The sequence below is a fragment of the Myotis brandtii genome, unplaced genomic scaffold, assembly GCF_000412655.1.
Source record: "Myotis brandtii unplaced genomic scaffold, ASM41265v1 scaffold143, whole genome shotgun sequence".
NCBI classification, from domain to species: Eukaryota; Metazoa; Chordata; class Mammalia; order Chiroptera; family Vespertilionidae; genus Myotis; species Myotis brandtii.
The window spans coordinates 3,039,560-3,059,298 of NW_005355115.1; the positions used below are offsets into that span (position 1 = coordinate 3,039,560).

The 19,739-nt window shown below is 39.7% G+C and overlaps 1 protein-coding gene across 1 annotated transcript in view; it reads right to left on the bottom strand.

The window, feature by feature from the left end:
• Positions 1-19,739, bottom strand: part of CDC5L (cell division cycle 5-like) — a 50,130-nt gene that overhangs the window by 5,771 nt on the left and 24,620 nt on the right. Inside the window, exons 10-14 of the mRNA XM_005860951.2 lie at positions 16,737-16,899; positions 14,477-14,641; positions 12,603-12,683; positions 12,076-12,318; positions 8,355-8,552 (exon numbers count right to left, since the gene is read on the bottom strand). Of these exons, the coding sequence (XP_005861013.1) occupies positions 8,355-8,552; positions 12,076-12,318; positions 12,603-12,683; positions 14,477-14,641; positions 16,737-16,899 (850 nt within the window). The remainder of the gene's footprint in view (positions 1-8,354; positions 8,553-12,075; positions 12,319-12,602; positions 12,684-14,476; positions 14,642-16,736; positions 16,900-19,739) is intronic.

Genomic DNA, 19,739 nt, shown 5'->3' on the forward strand with positions numbered 1-19,739 from the left:
CCCCCAGGGAGCGGGCCTAAACCAGCAGGTGGTCATCCCCTGAGGGGTCCCAGACTGTGAGAGGACACAGGCCGGGCTGAGGGAACCCCTCCCCCCCCCCAGTGCACAAATTTTTATGCACCAGGCCTCTAGTCTATAATAATAAGTGTAATATGCAAATCGACCAAACAACCGAACAGCAGAACGACTGTCTGGATGACCGTCCTGAAGACCTCGCTATGACACGCACTGGAGCCAGGCCAGCCAAGGCGGGTGGGATGCAATTGGTCAGGGGGCCGCCATCGCCCCACAATCACCCCCGAAGAGGGAGGTCCAGGCCACCCTCTGCGGGGCAATCGATGGGGGGTGGGGTGGGGGGCTCTACGAATGATTACCCCAAAGAGGGAAGCCCAAACCACCCAGCCAGTGGCGCTGTGGCGGGTGGGTGGGTCCTCCCTCTGCACAGCGATTGATCGTAGAGTCCCAGCCAGGTAGCCTGGGCCTCCCACTTTAAGGCGATCGATATTTTCATACACATTTTACTAATTTTCTTTCATCTTTGACACTTCTATCATAGAGAAAGGGCAAATAGCAATATTAAAATATTTCCTCTAATTAATTCCCTAATGTGCACAAATTTGTGCACCGGGCCACTAATATATATATGCCTAAGCAACTGAACGACTGGTTGCTATGATGTGCACCGACCACCAAGGGGGCAGTTGCTCAGTGCAGAAACTGCCCCCTGGTGGTCAGTGCACTCCCACAGCAGGAGTGCCGCTCAGCTGACCGATGGGCACCGACACCGGGTTCACAGCTGGCAAGCGCAGCTGTGGTGGCACGAGCCTCTCCTGCCTCTGTGGCAACCCTACCAAGCAGCGGTGGTGGTGTCAGATTGTATTCCTGCAAAGCAAGCTAAGCAGCAAGCACAGTGGGGCCGGGATGAGCAAGAGTGGAGCGCTATGGCGCCTGGCCCAGGCCCCTCCCTGGCCGCCTGCTGCTTCACGTACTACTACATCCTCCAAGGGGTCCCCTGTCAAGCCCCACCGGGCAGGGGGCGCAGCCTCAGGTCCCCTGCCCCGGCCCAGCGCCACGCAGCCTCAGGTCCCTGCTGATTGCTCGTTATGGGAAATCAGCCTCCGCTGTAGGTGCAGCCATCTTGTGTTACAGAAACCCCGCCTCCGCTGTGGGCGCCACCATCTGTGTGGCGGTGTGGTGGTCAATTTGCATATTTCCTCTTTATTAGATAGGATACTATTCAGTGAACAAAGTAATATATGATGATCCCAATTTAAACACCTTCCTCCTTTCATCCACACAGATGTTATGTACAGTAACTTTTTTCCTATCATATGTAATCTTATAAATATGTACTCACACATATATATAAAAGTACACACTCCTAAGATGTCATTTTGTGATTATCTCTAGATGGTAGGCTCTGTTCTTCATTTTTAAAATTTCTTTTTAAATTTCTCTTTAAAGTACTGGTATTATTTTTAGAAAAGCACCCCAAATGTTATTTTTAAATGCATAGAAAAGAAACTGTCTAAAAAAGACTGGCCAGAGACCAATGGAAAACTGATGGTCCCCAGGAGATGAATCAGTGGAACCATAAGTGTTTCCTTGGGTCATTACAAAAGGAGGCTGTATGGGACTTATAAAAGTGTAATTGTTACTTTCAAACTCACTAAGTTTGTTAAGGTTACTAAGCTTAAGTAATTCCAAAATAAACACATTATCCTTGGGTCTCCAATACTGTCTTCAGTTAAAGTCTGTAACAGTGAGGTTCAGAAACATTAAGAGCATCCCTCACTGAAACTCTTGCTTTGGGGCCCATAATATAACTTTATACCACTGGAAAAGCAGGTTTAAGGATACCCAAAATAAATACAGAGTTAATGGCAGCTCCACTTCCCCAGTCCATCATTCAGCAATATGATCTTATAGTAGTAAAGATGTGGTTCAACCATCGAAATGTTTGCAAACAAGAGTCCATGAGTGGCTCTTTTATCTCTATACAGCTTATTTAAACATTAAGTTTTATCAACAAACCTTCTCTATATTGATGAGATGCAGGTTCAAGTAAGTGATTATTGTCACATCTATCAGAGTTAGCAACTGTCAGATTGTATTCCTGCAAAGCAAGCTAAGCAGTAAGGCAAAACCTTGCTAAACACCTTTGCAGGACAGGAATGTACCAACAAAGCAATCAAGTGGCCTAGCACTTGACATTTGCACAAGTTAGGAAATGAAACATAAAGTGTGTGAAACCAATTCAACCCAATACTGAGGCATAGCAGAAACAACATAGATGTACCAAGGAGATCTCTGGTCTAGCTCTAGAGTTCTTGCTAGGAACAACCAAGACATCTGCCAGTGCCTTTAGGGGTCACAGTAGACCAGAACTTCAGAAACAGAGCATTCCAAAGTTCTGAGAACTCTTCTCCTGAAGCCTTTGCCTCCCTCCCCCGCCCTCCGCCCACCACCCCCCCACCACACACACACACTCACAAAGCAATATAAGCATAAGCCTGCTGAGATACAACATATAGTCCTCCACCCAGAATTGTCCACCAACTTAATCCTTACCCTAAGTTCTCACTATTTAAAGTATTAAGGGAATATTTTTCCTGTACTGAAACATCTGACTTTATAATAATGGAAGTCACTGAGAAAATGGAATCCATTATGCAGCCAATTTTGCTGAAACATAGCCATTCAGTAAAGGCAGGGGTCCTCAAAGAGTTCTACAAATACACTGAGAAGAATTTTAAATGTGTTATCTGTGTTCTTTAAGTTACTTTATTTCCAAGAAGTCAATGTTACATAATATTTCTTGACTAAGTTGACTGTGCCAGTAAAATACAGGGAGAAGTATTACTTCTGGACCTAGTTTCCACCTCTAAGGAAAGCCTTTCCATTTTTATAGCTAACATGACAAAATCTACTTTTCAGCCAAACTTCCTAAACACAGCAGTTTAGATACTATTTCAAATACTATTAAATTTAATAGCAGGCCTAAATTCAGACTTCTCATTTCACTTTTGCACCTACTGGAAATTATTTCACTCAAAATAATTATGTCTTCAGATGATTTCCTATTTCCACTTAAAGTGGAAACAAATTAGAACACTTCAAATTCTATTTGCACTTCCCAAATACAGTAATGACTCATTTATCTGGCATCGTCAGAAAAGGAGGTCCTCCACATGAAGGTTTCCCAGATAACTGAAGTCCACAGGAGCAGAGCGTTCATCTGCCTTGTTGCCTGCTGTACCTCAGGGCCTAGAACAGGGGCTGGCACATAGTAGATGCCCAGTAACATTCACCGAACATGTGATTAAATAAAGTACTAAAGCTCTTATTTTTAACCATTTGGTGAAAACTTTTCTATAATTATAGCCATCCCTCTTTTAAAAAAATAAATTAAAAACATGACACTGAACAGAAATTAAGCTTTTCTTATTTATTTGGGGTTTCTCTATAAACAGCAATCGCTCTACCCTCCTACCATACACCTATATGCCCTCACAGAAGCTATTAAAATTCATAGGGCTTTTTGCCACCATATTTCAATGGCATCAACATGCCATGCTTTCTAACTTTCCTTTTCTGATATTAGCTGTCATTTCTATTTGCTGTTACTGCCTTATTTTACACACAAATGTCTGGCAAGGTTCTAAAATTGATTCTGCCTCCAAAGCAGAATAAAATACATGGACTTGGCTATAATTCAGAAGTCTTTCCCACTTACTTCTGACTTGTGTCCACATTCTGATTTGATTTAACAGACTCTTATACCACCCACCACATTCTTCATAAAACCTGAGGTGGTTCTATTAGTTTTAAATGAGTATCTTATATTAATCATGAGTAACAGTTCAAAGACTAGCTCCAATAGAAACCTCTGGGTATATTTTTTTAATCCATTTAGGAGACACCAACCACGACAAAGCTGGATTTCATCGTGCTTGATATACTATGATAGAGCCATAATTTAAATGCACTGTTCCAAAGTTCATGGCATCAAAAATCAAACACACTGACTGCTATGGTACACTGTGCTTACACAGAAAGGCCTATCTCCCTGAACCTAAGAGTGGAAAGGATAATTTAAGTATAGCATTTAGTTTGTATAATACAACTGGAGTTCCTTCCCCACAACAAACTTTGAATAATGTTTATAATTTAGCAATCAACTGAAATGATGAAAGAATTACCACAATTGAAATAAAATATTTATGTATTTCAAACCAGTAGAATTGTATCTTCAAAAACTAAAATAAGCTCAGACAAACCTAGTTCTGAATTAGGGATGGATACAAATAAAATGAGGAATTGTTTACTTGGGTTTTTGAGTCTCTTTTCTTCTTTTTAAAGGTTTAATGAACTTTCATTTGAAATAAGCACAGCTTACTAAATTAAAGGATTTGATTACATATCCGTTAAAAGTAACTAGTTGGGTAAACAACATCCAGAAGTCAAGAAAAGAAAAATTATTTCAAACTGTTTTATGAATATTCTTCCAAAATCACCAATACTTCAACAAAAATAGTTCAACGGAAGATTTCAGTTCCTGGTACTGAAATGAACAAAGAGAACCACATGTTTTTAATGGTGGCTTATAAATGACCCAAATAAATCTCCAAAAGAACAGCAGTGGTTCTTTCTGTACTTTTCCCTTCAAAACTCACAAGACCAATTCGACATAGACATAAAAATTACTGTACTTTATGGCACCACTCACTTTGTGACACATTTATTTGCTGTCATGAAAGTTAGTGCCTCAACAAAGTAAATGAGATTTAGGAAAAAACTTTTTTTTGCAGTTTAAACAGCACAAAATGTCCTTACCATTTGAGGCAGAAAAGAGCTTACCCACCTCAAATGAGATAATTTCTAACTAAGTGAGAGACCTAAGTATTTATATATAAATGTTACAAGAAGCTTCCAAATAGCTTTCCAATCAGCTATGATGCTGACCTTAGATCAGAATTACACTAACTACCATTTATAAGAAATGAAGCCTACACAACAGAAAACATAAAATTTAACCACTGATGTTCTACTTTCCCTGACTCTGTGAATTAAAACAGAGCAACAGCACACCCTGCTGGAAGTTAGTAATTCAACCAGAATAACCAGCAACACTGGATTGCTAGGATTCCATCCACGATGAGAATTACTTCAAAAACAAATTCTAATTTCCCACTAAATGATAAAAGAGGTTCACGAACATTAGCCATTACATACCTATACATGTGATCTTAAAAATAAAAACTTAGAATAACTTCAAATAAAAAGATATTGCTTTTTCTTCTTGGATGTGTCTCTTCGGGCAGGCAAGGGCAACAAAATAAAAAATAAGCAAATGGGATTCATTAAACCAAAAAGCTTTTGGAGAGTGAAGAAAACCAAACAAAAAGACAACCTACCAAATGGGAAAAGGTACTTGCAAATGATATATCTGATAAGTGGTTGATATCCAAAATATATAAAGAATTTATAAAATTCAGCATTAAAAATAATCCAATTAAAAATGGGCAGAAGACCTGAAAAGACATTTCTCCAAAGACATACAGATGGCAAACAGACATAGGAAAAGAGGCTCAACCTCACTAATTATCCAGGAAATGCAAATAAAAACCACAATGAGATATCATCTCACCTGTCAGAATGGCTGTCATCAAAAAGACAAGTAACAATGATTAAGATGTGGAAAAAAGGAAACCTATGTGAACTGTTGGTGAAATTGTAAATTGGCACAGACACTATGGAAAATAGTATGGAGGTTCCACAAAAAAATTAAAACTAGAGCTACCATATAGTTCAGCAATTTCAGCTGGGGCATTTATTTAAAGAAAATGAAAACATTAATTTGAAAAGATATGCACACTCCTTTGTTCACCGCAGCATTATTTACCACAGCCATGATATGGGAGCAACCTAGGTGTCCATCCATAGATGAATGGATAGAGATGATGTGACAGACAGATGGTGTGGCTCAGTGGTTGAGCGTTGACCTATGAATCAGGAGGTCACGGTTTGCTGGGTCAGGGCAATCAAAAGAAATATTTTTTTAAAATGACAATGTGATTATATTTGTGTGTGTGTGTGTGTGTGTGTGTGTGTGTGTGTCTAATGCAATATTACTTAGCCACAGAAAAAAAATGGAATTTTGCCATTTGTGACAACATGTATGGACCTAGAGCAGCCGTGGGCAAACTACGGCCCTCGGGGATCCGGCCCATTTGAAATGAATAAAACTAAAAAAAAAAAAAGACCGTACCCTTTTATGTAATGATGTTTACTTTGAATTTATATTAGTTCACACAAACACTCCATCCATGCTTTTGTTCCGGCCCTCCGGTCCAGTTTAAGGACCCATTGTGGCCCTCGAGTCAAAAAGTTTGCCCACCCCTGACCTAGAGGGTATATGCTAGGTGAAATAAGTCAGAGAAAGACAAACATTTCACTTATATGCGGACTCTAAAAAACTAAGCAAAGGAACAAACAAAACAGACTCATACGGAGTACAAACTGATTGATGCCAGAGGGTTGACTGATGGGAGGATAGGCAAAAAGATGAAGGGGATTGAGAGGTACAAACTTATAATTCAAACTTGTAAGTCACAGGGATGTAACAGAGATAGGGAATACAATCAATAATATCACGGTAACTTTGTACGATGATAGATTGTCACGAGACTGCTTGTGATGATCACTTTGTAAGGTACATAAAAATCAAATCACTATGTTGTACAACTGAAACTAATATTATATTGTATGTTAACTATACTTTAATTAAAAAGACCTCTATACCCTGGCCAGGTGGCTCAGCTGGTTGGAGCATCATCCCATACACCAAAAGGTTGAGGGTTCAAACCCTAGTCGAGGTGTATATGAGAGGCAACCAATCATGTTTCTGTTCCCCTCTCTCTCTCTCTCTTCCTTCCTTTCTCCTTGGGTGAGAAGAAAAAAAAAAAAAAAAAAAAAAAGACCTTACATTCCAGAATTTAAAAATGTATTTTTTCCTTTTTCCTGCTCATTTCCCTAGCCCTACATAGCCCTGACCACCCCAGTAATTTTATCATTTTTTATTTTAACCCTAAATAAAAATATTTTCAAATATGCTTGCTGTAAAGAGAAACTGGCAATCACATAAGAGAAAATTGCATAATGTGATTGCATGAAGCACCCTTTCTCCTTCCCATTATAACTTGGCCTCAGAAACATCCCTGAAGACCACCATTAAGAATCCACAAGGCAGCCTAGTGGTCCATGAACCACAATTTGCATGCCACTGGCAAAATGCCTACACGGATTCTGCAATTCAAAAAATGCAGACAATATTAAGAAACCACATGTAATGAAACTTCCATCTGGTACATTTCAACGTTTTCACAAACATGAAAAATCATGGAAGCCATTGTCTGGATAATCCAACTCGGTGCTCTCTCTGTAACAAACTCACAGGAATCAGAGGATGAACAAAAGGTATCAAAGTTTTGTAAGTGTGCTTTTTTCAAAATATATTTTTATTGATAGGAGAGGGAAAGAGATGGAAGCATCAATGATGAGAATCACTGATCGACTGCCTCCTACATGCCCTCTCCTGGGAATCGAGCCCGCAACAGGGGCATGTGGCCTTGACCAGAATCAAACCGGGGACCCTTCAGTCCACAGGCTGATGCTCTGTCCACTGAGCCAAACCAGCTAGAGCTAAATGTGCTCTTTTGGCTATAGAAAAAGGCTCCTTGGAACCACTGAATTTCCTTCTTAGAGAAAACAAGCTACTCTGGCATTGATCTACATTGTTCTGAGTGACTAGTGTTAACTTTATTGTTGTTGTTGTTAATCCTCACCTGAGGATATTTTTCAATTGATATTTAGAGAGAGTGGAAGGAAGGGAGAGTGACAGAAAAACATCAAGGTGAGAGAGACACATCAATTGGCTGCGTCCCACTTGCACCCCAACCTGGGGCCAGGGACTGAGCCTGCAACCGAGGTACATGCCCTTGACTGGAATGAAACCTGGGACCCTTCGGTCCGCCGGCCCACGCTCTATCCCCTAAGCCAAACTGGCTAGGGCTAGTGTTAATGTCTTGGCTCCTTGCTCCTACATCTTAAAGGTTCTGATTGACCTGTGGCCAACTTGGAGGTTACTCTTCATCATGAAGGCCAGCAACTCATGAAAATCCAATGAAAAAAGAAAGCCAAAGAGGACCAAACACTTCAGTGTAGTTTTCCCTCAAGAACTGCAAAGGCAAATCACCTCAGGTCTATTTTTCTGAAGTTGTTTCCAGGGGTATTACTTGGCTCATTATTTCAATCAAAGTACATTTAAATTAGAATGTTAAATGGATACCAACCTCAAGCCTCTTTTCAAGTGACTCAATTCTGTCCTTTTTGCTTGCTAGGTTGGCCCGTGTGTAGCGGCTCTGCCCAGGGAGATACAGAACTTGACTGTAGCATTCTTCCCACACCTGGTTATAAGCTTCACTTGAGAGTTCTCCATGGCTCATACCTTGTTTTACCACTTCCATCTCCTGTACCAGAACATCTTGGGCCTGTTTAAGATAATAATTTCAATAAGTTTGAGTATTAGAAAGACTTGCCATCAACTGGGAGCTTTAAAGACTGTTTTTCCTCCTCCTTTGGACAAAGGCAAGGAGTTCTAGTTGACTGATTGTTTCTTGGAAGGGGAAAAATGCCTAAGTAAAATGAGTAAGGAAGCCTGTAAGTCAATGCAGACTGATCTGAAAAGCCAAGCATCCATGTAGCCCCAATAATATAAACAAATGCCTTCACTCATAACAACAGCTACCATTTCTCAGGTGTCTACTATGTACCAGGAACTGAATTTAATAGTTTTGCGTATATTATCTCCAAATACCACAGCCATCTTAGAAAGTAGTCAATATTAACCTCATTTTAATGTTGATGACACTAAGGTTCAAAGAGGTGAAACACCTTGTTCAAAAACATATCATTAGTTAGCAGACAAAGCAGGATCGTGCTCAAGCCAAACACCACCAAGGCTTCCACTCTACTACCCCTATCTACATGAGGGACTTCACATGATCATGGAATTAGGCATTTTTTTACACATGCCTTTGTTCTCATCTGAAAAAATGTCCCTGACATTGCTAGAGAATGAGATTGGGGGCACAAGTCAAATACTGATGGATCATAGGCCAGTTTTTGCTCACTAAGAACGAGGGGGTTGGGGGGAGTTGTGCAGGCCTGGATTCAAACCACAGCTTTAATAGAGTGCCTAGCTCAACACCACACACCCAGATTCTGTGAGCATACCACATGAACTTCTTCCAGCCCTTTGCTTCATGGCTCATGAAAAACTGACAATCACTTTTTGTGCTTTATAGAAAGCATTCAATCATTCTAAGTAATATCAGAAAATAAACAGATCAAAATATGTAAAATTAAGAGAAATGATCAGCATACAAAAAATTTTAAACAAAAAATATAAAAATCACGTCTATGTAAGCTAAAAAATGGATACTTTTTAAAAAATATATTTTATTGATTTTTTTACAGAGAGGAAGGGAGAGGGATCGTGAGTTAGAAACATCGATAAGATCGATCAGCTGCCTCCTGCACACCCTTTACTGGGAATGTGCCCACAGCCAAGATACATGCCCCCAACGCTCTATCCACTGAGCCAAACCAGTTAGGGCAAGAATAGAAACTTTTAAACAATACCTCTTAGGGAAAATAATGGAAACAAACCAATGTTAACACACTTAATGAAAAGTTGACACTTTATGGTAAGAGAAATGGTATCCCACTCTGAAACTGTACATAATAAAAATTTACAAGTTCAGCTCTTATCATTATTAGGAGAGAATACACCTATGTAATCTTTAAACTGTCCATAAAGAAATTGCTAAATAGGTGGGTGGGAGTGGCCGGGGAGAGGTCAATGGGGGAAAAAAGGAGATATATGTAATACTTTCAACAATAAAGAACTTAAAATAAAATAATAATATGCTAGATAAATAGCTGCTTTAAATCTTTTTGGAACAAATAGGACTATAAATAAAATATGAAAAAATATTTAAACTAATTTATAATGGTTTTGAATAATTCTAAAACACTATTTACAATTACTACTTTCAAAAATTTCATTAGGCCCTAGCCAGTGTGCTCAGTGGCTAGAGCTTTAGCCCGAGCAGGGAAGGGTCCCGGGTTCCATTCCTAGTCAAGTGCCTGGGTTGCAGGTTCAAACCCCTACTGACCCGAATGGGGCAGGTGCGGGAGACAACTAATCGATGTCGCTCTCTCACATCTCTCTCTCTCTCCCCCTTCCCCCCACTCCCTCCCTTCCACTCTCTCTAAAAAAAATTAAAAAAAGAAAAAAATATCGTCAGGTGAGGGTTAACAAAAAAAAATTATTAATTAAAAAATGTATTAAAATCTATCCCCTACAGAATCTCTATTAGCAATGATGTGATCCTTTTTTTCTTTTTTAATCCTCACCCAAGGACATGCATTAATTTTAGAGAGAGAGAGGAAGGGAGAGGAGGAGGAGGGGAGAGGGAGAGGGGAAAGGGGGGAGAGAAAGAGAAGAAAACACTGATGTAAGAGAGAATATCGATCAGCTGCCTCCCCTACGCTCTCCCAACCGGGGATCAAACCTGCAACCTAGGTATGTGCCATGACTGAGAATTGAACCCGAAATTTATTGGTGTATGGAATGATGTTCCAACCAACCGAGCCACACCAGCCAGGGCAGATGTGCTCCTTATTTCAGGTGTCCATACATACAATAAATTTAGAAAAGCTTATTTATTTATTTTTTATATATTTTTATTGATTTCAGAGAGGAAGGGAGATGGAGAGAGAGATAGAAACATCAATGATGAGAGAGAATCATTGATCAGCTGCCTCCTGCATGCCCCAACTGGGGATCGAGCCCACAATCAGGCATGTGTCCTTGACCGGGATCAAACCCGGGATCCTTCAGTCTGCAGGCCGACGCTCTATCCACTGAGCCAAACCAGCTAGGGTGTAGAAAAGCTTATTTCTTAAATGCCATCTTCCCTCATGTTTTTACTCTAAAAAGAGAAAAAACTCTTCAAGTATCAAGTTCACTGTCTAATTCTCAACCCCAGTTCAATAGTTAGATGCAGTTACTGCAGCAGAGTCACTCAGCAGATGTCAAGTTCCAACTGCACGCACTTAAAAAAAGTAAGTCGAGGTTACTCAGGAATCAGGGGCAAATTTTGAAAATACTCTAAAGCCTCCTCCCTTTCTCTATTTTCTAAAAATCCTATAATAAATATGTATCACTTATACAATAAGAAAAATACAAAGTAAGACAAAGAAAGAGGGAGAGGAAAAGTGCAGGAGAAAAGACAGAAAAAAGAATCTTATTTGTTTTACATTTAGGCCATTCCAATCATTGCCCCTCAGAGATAAAGACTTTTAAGCTAATGACCACTCTGCTTCCAACCATGAAACCAACTGTATTTTCTTACACCACTGTACAGATTTCTATTCACAATAGAAATCCATTATATCCATTATTGCCATTATACAGTATTTAACACACAATAGAAATTCATAATTTCTATTCACAGTTGTTTGCTCTGTCAGAGCAGAAAGAATAATATGGAAGAAGAGGCGGGACAGACTTCATACAAGAAAATATTTCTTTCCTTATATCCAAAAGGACAGAGAGAAATCATGTGAGGGAAATAAATTCAGTAAAAAATATTTCCTTTCTTTGAATAGATAAAGAGCTTAAACTGTAAACATTTTTAATATATCCTTGTATTTTATATTAGTCTAAATAAATGAAGTTCAAGTATTAAAGGCATTCAATTCTATTCAGAGACATAGCTGAGTTGTAGCAACGTCAATCAGGTACACACCCATGAAACAAAAACACCACCACCAGAGCCAGTGTTGATATAATAAAGACCTATCGCTGAACACTGGGATGGGGGGGGAGGGGGAGGAGAATACCCATGATTATCAGTATGGGGAAAGAAGTTAATATTTGTCCATGATACACAGCATCAAACAACTACTTAAATCTCAAAAGAGAAATATTCCGCTCAATCATACCTTTTTCAACTCTTCTTTAGCAAACTTTTCATAAGGGTTATGTTCCAGATAGGCAACGTGCTCTGAATTATTGGTAGCAAATCCTACAGTTTTTCCTTTTTTATTTGCAGATGGTTCATAAGGGTGATGTAGAAGGTCATAATGAAGCATTGTGATCATTTCTTTTTTGATTAGTTCTTCACTTTTCTGTAAATCTGTTAACGGCGGTTCTACATTTAAGGGTCTTAGAATAGTTTCATTTACCTAAAATTGTAAAACAAGTAAAATTACCAAACATATTCACTGCAATATACTAACATTACTTGTTCTAGCATAAACAGCAGTTATACATTTTCGAAAGAAATCCTCTTTTTTCCCCCTTTTAAATACTTATTTGTTCCAGTGACTAGAACTGAGAAATTCTGTACTATATTCTAGGCAGTAGATAAAATTTTGTTTTATAAGGCTTTATGAATGATATTAAAAAGAAATCAATCACATGAAAAAAAAAACTTAAAACTTCCCCAGCCCAAAATCCTAACACTTACTTCTGATGGTCTTGGAAGATCTTTCTGGACAGCTTTATGCATTCGCTTCATTTCCTTCACACGCTCTGCATCTCGTATGGCCTAAAAAATTATTTTTATATCCATTATTGCCCTTATACAGTATTTAACACACTTCAATAAAGTTGAAAACACTTCAGCCTATAAGAACATATATGTTCAAGAGCTAAAGATCTAGACATCTGTAAGTCTGCAGAAAGGCCATATAAGGCAACAGAAATTAATATATTTGTTCTCTCAGTAAAACAGAAATTAAGAACTTCCAACATCTACTAGAGTACGCTCCAAATTTACATGCTGTGTCCATCAGATAATTATCCTTTTCTTGTGTAAATCAGAATCCTCAAATTTGAGGTGACTATTTCTCTGCAACACAACCCTTTTCATCCACCCAAAGCTACTTTTTTAAATTTAAAAATCCAGCCAATGAAGGTGTTTGATTCTCAAATTATGAATCATGTGGGATAGCACATTAGAATCTCACAACATTTCTGACTAAATGTATTTCAAAGTCACTAAAAGAACTAAACACAAAAAGTATTACCCTATATTCCCACCAAAAAGCATATTCATGTGGTTTCCTCTAAAATACGATTTCCAATGATGCCATTCTCCCTCTAATCCAATGAAATTATTCAACTTCAAAACCATCCTGAACTAGGCTGCAAGAATTCCTAAAAGGGGTCACTCAATCTCAGTTTCAGTTCGAGTCACCACTTTCCAGCCATGAGACCTGCTAAGGTTAACTTAATTCACCTGCGCCTGTTTCCTCATTTCTAAAATGAAGCTATTTTATTTACATCACCAAGTTGCTATGTGCAAATGAGAAATTAATTAACTACAGTGGGGCCTTGACTTACGAGTTTAATTCGTTCCGAGACGGAGCTCGTTAACGAGCTCGTTAACTCAAATTACTCTGTCAACTCAATGCAAAAAATCGGCCGAGAGACAGCTGGTATCTCAAAAAACTCGTTAGTCAGGACACTCGTAAGTCAAGGCCCCACTGTATAAGATATATTAATACAAAATGTTACTATTATTATTCTGGCACACTCTCTAAATTTCCAAATCCACATTTCTTATTAGTGTACACTAATCTAAAACCATTTACTCAACCAATCCAAAATGTACTTGTTTTTAAGACTGATCAGTAACTCTTGGCTAGAGTAAAAAGCAATGTCTAAAAGACTACTTATGTGTATTTTAAGGAAGCATAATGAATTTGACAAAGGATATTTAAATTGATATAGATAGATAGATAGATAGATAGATACACACACATTTTAAGAATGCCTATCAAGATATTCTTCGTATGTTATTAATTACTAGAAGCCCAGTGCACAAAATTCGTGCACTCGTGGAGCGGGAGTCCCTCAGCCCGGCCTGTGCCCTCTTGCAGTCCAGGAGCCCTCAGGGGATGTCCGACTGACGACTTAGGCCCGCTCACAGCAGGGAGCGGGCCTAAGCCGGCAGTCAGACATCCTTAGCACCGCCATAGAGGCTCCCACCACCGCCATTTCGCTCATCAGCCGTGAGCCAGGCTTCTGGCTGAGCAGCGCTTCCCCTGTGGGAGTGCACTGACCACCAGGGGGCAGCTCCTGCGTTGAGCGGCTGCCCCCTGGTGGTTAGTGTGCATCACAGCGACCAGTCATTTCACCATTCATTCGATTTGCATATTAGCCTTTTATTATATAGGATGTGAGTATATATTATTACTGATGTAAGTAATTTAGGGTTTTTTAAATACTGAAAAACCTCATAGGTAGAGATCTTGAGACATTTAATGGCCATTCTTTTCAGCTCACTGACACATTCAGCACACCCACGCTTCCTTCCTTTCCAGCACAATTACCCACCTGCTTCCGTGCATCCACGTCAGCAGCATCTTCAATGTATGTATCATCTATTTCACGATCTTCCAGCTCCTTCTCAGCATTTTCTGGTAGAACAATTTCAAAGTCATTCTTGGGGGCAGGAAGACCCATCAACCCTAAACGGAGGTGTTCACGAGACTCTCTTTCCTGTAGAAAAAAAAAAAAATCAATCCTTTTCAATTCATATACTTTAAGTAACCAACCAATATTTTATGAGTTCCTAAAATATAATTAGCCTAATTTTAATTCTAAAAAATGATCCCTAACCTCAGATTTGAGACAAGTTTTTAAATTTCTATCTCCGGTTCTTCCCTACATTAAGACAAATCAATTTGGAATCAGTGGGAGTTACTCTGGCATATTCTAATAGAAGGTTTGGGAAGTACCTCTACAGGGGCAAAAAAAAGTCCTTCAGAATTTCCATTTAAGGAAAACATTGCTGACACAAATTTAATAGCAATCAAAAGAACAAGTTCAAAAGTCAATTTTTCCTTGGACTAATAAAATCTAACCTGAAAAGATGCCTGAATTTGTGTGTGTGTGTGGGTACGTATATTTTTAATAGAAAGACTAGATCATACGCAAGCCAAAAAACAGTCCAATGGGCCCAAAGTTTTCCCAGTATATCCTCAGCTCACCTTTCCAATCTCACTCCCCACTGCTCCATTACACATTTGCTAGATGTAGACATGATGAGTTGCTAAAAACATGCTCCACACTTACTCACGTTGTGACCTCCCTCTGGAACAGCCACCACCTTCCTTCTGAGCGTACCTTGTCAATGAAGGCTTTACTAGTTCCCAACCAACTGTTATTCCTTTCCTTGGCCGCCCTAAATAAGCATGTTGGTTTTACTCAAAGAGCTTACTCTGTTCTTATATTACAATTATTTTTTAACTTGGTTTAGTACTGCCAATCTCTCCAGAGTATAAACTTCTTTAAGACAAAGGACATCTTTACTCAACTTTAGATCCCTAGAAGTGTCCAGATCTGTGCTTTGCACACATATTTTTCATTTGTTTAATTCTTACGTAGCCATTCAGAGTTGGCATTAGTTGATATCAATTTTCACCATTAAAAAAACCTCCCTAACCAAATCTATATATGAAGTTAGAATTTGTAAACTGAAAACAGGCCAACATCATTAGAACTTATTATAAATATCTCACAATGATTTTGTGGCATCATAATAAGGCCTAATAATGATGTAATAAAAGCATTATCATAGGCTGAGCAAAACTGCAACCTTCATTATTTTTGTTTGTTTGTTAATCCTCACCTGAGGATATTTTCCCATCGATTTTTTTGGGAGAGTAGAAGAGAGAAAGACAGAGAGAAACATCGATGTGAGAGAAACACAGATATTGGTTGCCTCCTACATGAGCCCCGACAAGGGCTCAGGTCTGGGAGGAGCCTGCAACCAAGCTACATGCCCTTGACCAGAATCAAACCCAGGATTCTTTGGTCCACAGGCCAACACTCTATCCACTAAGCCATGCCGGCTAGGGCCAACCTTCATTTTTATCATTACCTTTCTACATCACCATGCAAAACATATGAAAGAAATCTTTATTAAGATCAGCAATAAACTTCAAATTAACTTTGCTTTGAGATATAGATTTGTCCTTGAAGAAGTAGAGAGCAAACAGGAATCAAGGGTCAAAATCTGATTTGAGGTGTTCAAAACTAACTATTTTATGTAAATAAAAATTTAAAAAAATACATAAATGTATCGCCCAGCTGGCATGGCTCAGTGGTTGAGCATCGACCAATGAACCAGGAACTCACAGTTCAATTCCTGATCAGGGCATATGCCTGGGTTGTGGGCTTGATCCCCAGTGTGGGGCATGCAGGAGGCAGCTGATCAATGATTCTCTCTCTCTCTCCCTCTCCTTTCCTCTCTGAAATCAATTAAAAAGTATTTTTAAAATAATAATAAAACATATAAAAATAAATGTACCATTCAAGTATTGATTAGTAAATGACAAAAATTAAAATCACAAAAGATACAAGTATTACTACCGACATAATCAATACTCACAAACATTTTAAGAGTAAGAAAAAACAGGCATGAGATTAAGTACTGCAAATCATTTTCCTTTGCTGACATCCATAGGTGTGTAGATTCTTAAGATATAAGTAATATGCACTGACTGGGGAGGGAGGGAATTTTAATTTGGCAGCCATAAGATAGAAAAAAAAATTTTTCTTTTAAGAGTATTAAACAGGAATTGACATGTACCATCTGCTTCACATAAGAGGGATCACTGTAGTCTGCCATTCCATCCTCGGGATTAATGTTTAACTTGTCTCGAAGAGGAGTTCTACCTGGGGTGGAGTTAACAACTGGTTTGGGAGTTGTCCCACTCCGGGGAGTCAGCCCTTCCGATCCATGAGAGGGAGTCCTAGAAAGACAAAAATTCTAATTAATAAAAGTACCGCTTTTATTTGTATTGTGCTTTCAAATGCTTTTCACAAATTATTTTACAAGGAAAACAATAAATAAAGATTCCAGAAATTCTGTCACCCTAATCTGGTTTTAGGTTAGATCTCTAGATTAAAATAAAGGTTTGGCTCAACTAGCTTATTATTTACACACAGTATTTTTATTTTAATGACTTCAAATAAAGTCATTACATTTGATATTACTTGCCTTCCTAAGATAGGTCCCCCAAACATTATCTCAACTTTTTCTTGATACGGTACAGTAGCTAAGAACATACAAGGGACAGAAAGGAGAGCCACCACAGTCAAAGACCCCAGACTCTCAGTTTTAATTCAGGGCCTTTTTCTTATCATTTCTATGCCTGCCTCTATTAGCTATCACATCATTATCATCAGTGTGCATACTCTAAGTAGTTCCTCTCCTTACATTTCTTTTTCTTTTGGAATCATATCTAAATATGAATACTTCTGAGTGAGAGCTAAGAGAATCTCTTAGGAATAAAATCCTAATAGACTTTGCAACTTAAATTTTAATTGTCCAAGCCTTTTTTATTTTGGTTGCTTACTTCCTGTATCTTGGTTGTGTTCCAGACAAGTGAATGCTGCCAGAGAGCTGTTCCCCAGAGGTGAGGTGAGGTGTTACCATATCAGACATGGTCCCTGCCCCCAAGGAGCTTACAATGTAGTTGAGAGACAAGACATCCATATCAGACATGGTCACTGCCCCCAAGGAGCTTACAATGTAGTTGAGAGACAAGACATATACAGAAAAAATAGGAATTAGGCTCTCTTACAAGCCTTGCAAGTGTTATTAAATGAGGATTTGGCTGCCAATGGTTCTTCATTGTGCTGTCATGCAGGGCTGTAATAGTCAGATGCTTTCTATCTAAATAACCAGTGGGAGGACATATCCTAATGTTTAAAATTAAAAGTAAACCCCAAATATTTCCAACCTTTAAAAGCTCAAATTCCATTTTAATACAACTTGCTTCTATAACATTTGTATTTTTTTTTTTTAAAACATATTTTATTGATTTTTTACAGAGAGGAAGGGAGAGGGATAGAGAGCCAGAAACATCGATGAGAGAGAAACATCAACCAGCTGCCTCCTGCACACCTCCCACCGGGGATGTGCCCGCAACCAAGGCACATGCCCTTGACCGGAATCGAACCCGGGACCTTCCAGTCCGCAGGCCGACACTCTATCCACTGAGCCAAACCGGTTTGGCTAACATTTGTATTTTTAAAATTCTTCTTTAAAACACAGTAGCTTAAAACAAAAGAATTACAAACAGATACTGAACTCTAAACTCTAGTTAATGATATACACAAGGAAGTGTTTAGCGGTGAAATAAACTGATACAGCAAGTTATTCTGAAATGCATTAAAATAAGATGAATTGATAGATGAATAGATATGTGATAAAACAAATACAGTAAAACGTTAACAACTATAGAAACCTAGGTGGTGAGTGTAGGGATGTTTGTTTTACCATTATTTCAACCTCTTTGCATGTTATAAATTTCCATAATAAAATGTTTGGGGAAAAGCAATAGTAGTACATACATAAAAAGGATAATAATTTTTATCAAATTCACCAAATGATTATTAATAATGGATTTATTTGCTCTTTTAAATCAGATAAATTGTATTCGGAAACAAGGTGTTAGCATCAGAAACTGCAGAAAGGAAGCTCCATATAGTATTTAACCATTTTCTGGATACTGTTTTGTTATTTACTACTGAGTGAGGAAAAGTCAAGAAGACAAGTTGATCACTATTTCCATACTCTGTTAACATTACTAAAGGAAACATGTTGTCCAAGTTCTCAGATTCAAGTTTATCTAAAAGAGAAAACATCTGCTTATTTATAACTAGTGCCCCAGTGCATGGATTCGTGCACATTGAAAGGAAATTAATTAGAAGGTGGGAGGCGGGGGTGTGACTGGGCGAGAGGGGCTGGACACACCCTGTAGCCAACCTCCCCCAGTCTTTCCCCAGCCGATCACACCTGGGGTGACGCCACGGCTCAAAGGGCATCTGTGAGGTGAGCAGGGTCCCTCCGGCAGGTGGGGTCCCTTGGCCTGACCTGCAGGGATTGAGCCGAAACCAGGTCTCCAACATTCCCCAAGGGGTCCCGGATTGCGAGAGGCCGGTTCTCGGGTGGCGCACCCTGGAATCAGGCTCCCTCCTCTCTGGTTCGGGGTGTGTCACCCAAGAACCACCGCTGCTAAGTCACCACAGCTCAGCAGCTCCTGCATTGAGTGTCTGCCCCCTGGTGGTCAGTGCATGTCATAGCTACTGGACAGTCGCTTAGCCTTTTATATATATACTAGAGGCCCGGTGCACAAAAATTTGTGCACTCAGGGGGGAGGGGGTGTCCCTCAGCCCGGCCTGTGCCCTCTTGCAGTCTGGGACCCCTCAGGAGATAACGACCTGCTGGCTTAGGCCTGCTCCCGGGTGGCAGAGGGCAGGCCCAATCCCTAGGTGCAGCCCCTGGTCAGGCTCAGAGCAGGGCTGATTGGGGAGTTGGGGCGCCGCCCCCTGTCATGCACAGAGCAGGGCGGATTGGGAGGTTGCGATGCCACCCTCAGTCACGCTCAGGGTAGGGCCGATTGGGGGGTTGGGGCCCCGCCCCCTGTCACACTCAAGGCAGGGTCGATGGGGAGGTTGCAGCGCCACCCCCTGTCACGCACAGAGCAGGGCCAATCAGGGGGTTGGGGCACTGCCCCCTGTCACACACAGAGCAGGGCCCATCAGGGGGGTTGGGGCGCCACCACTGTCACACTCGGGGCAGGGC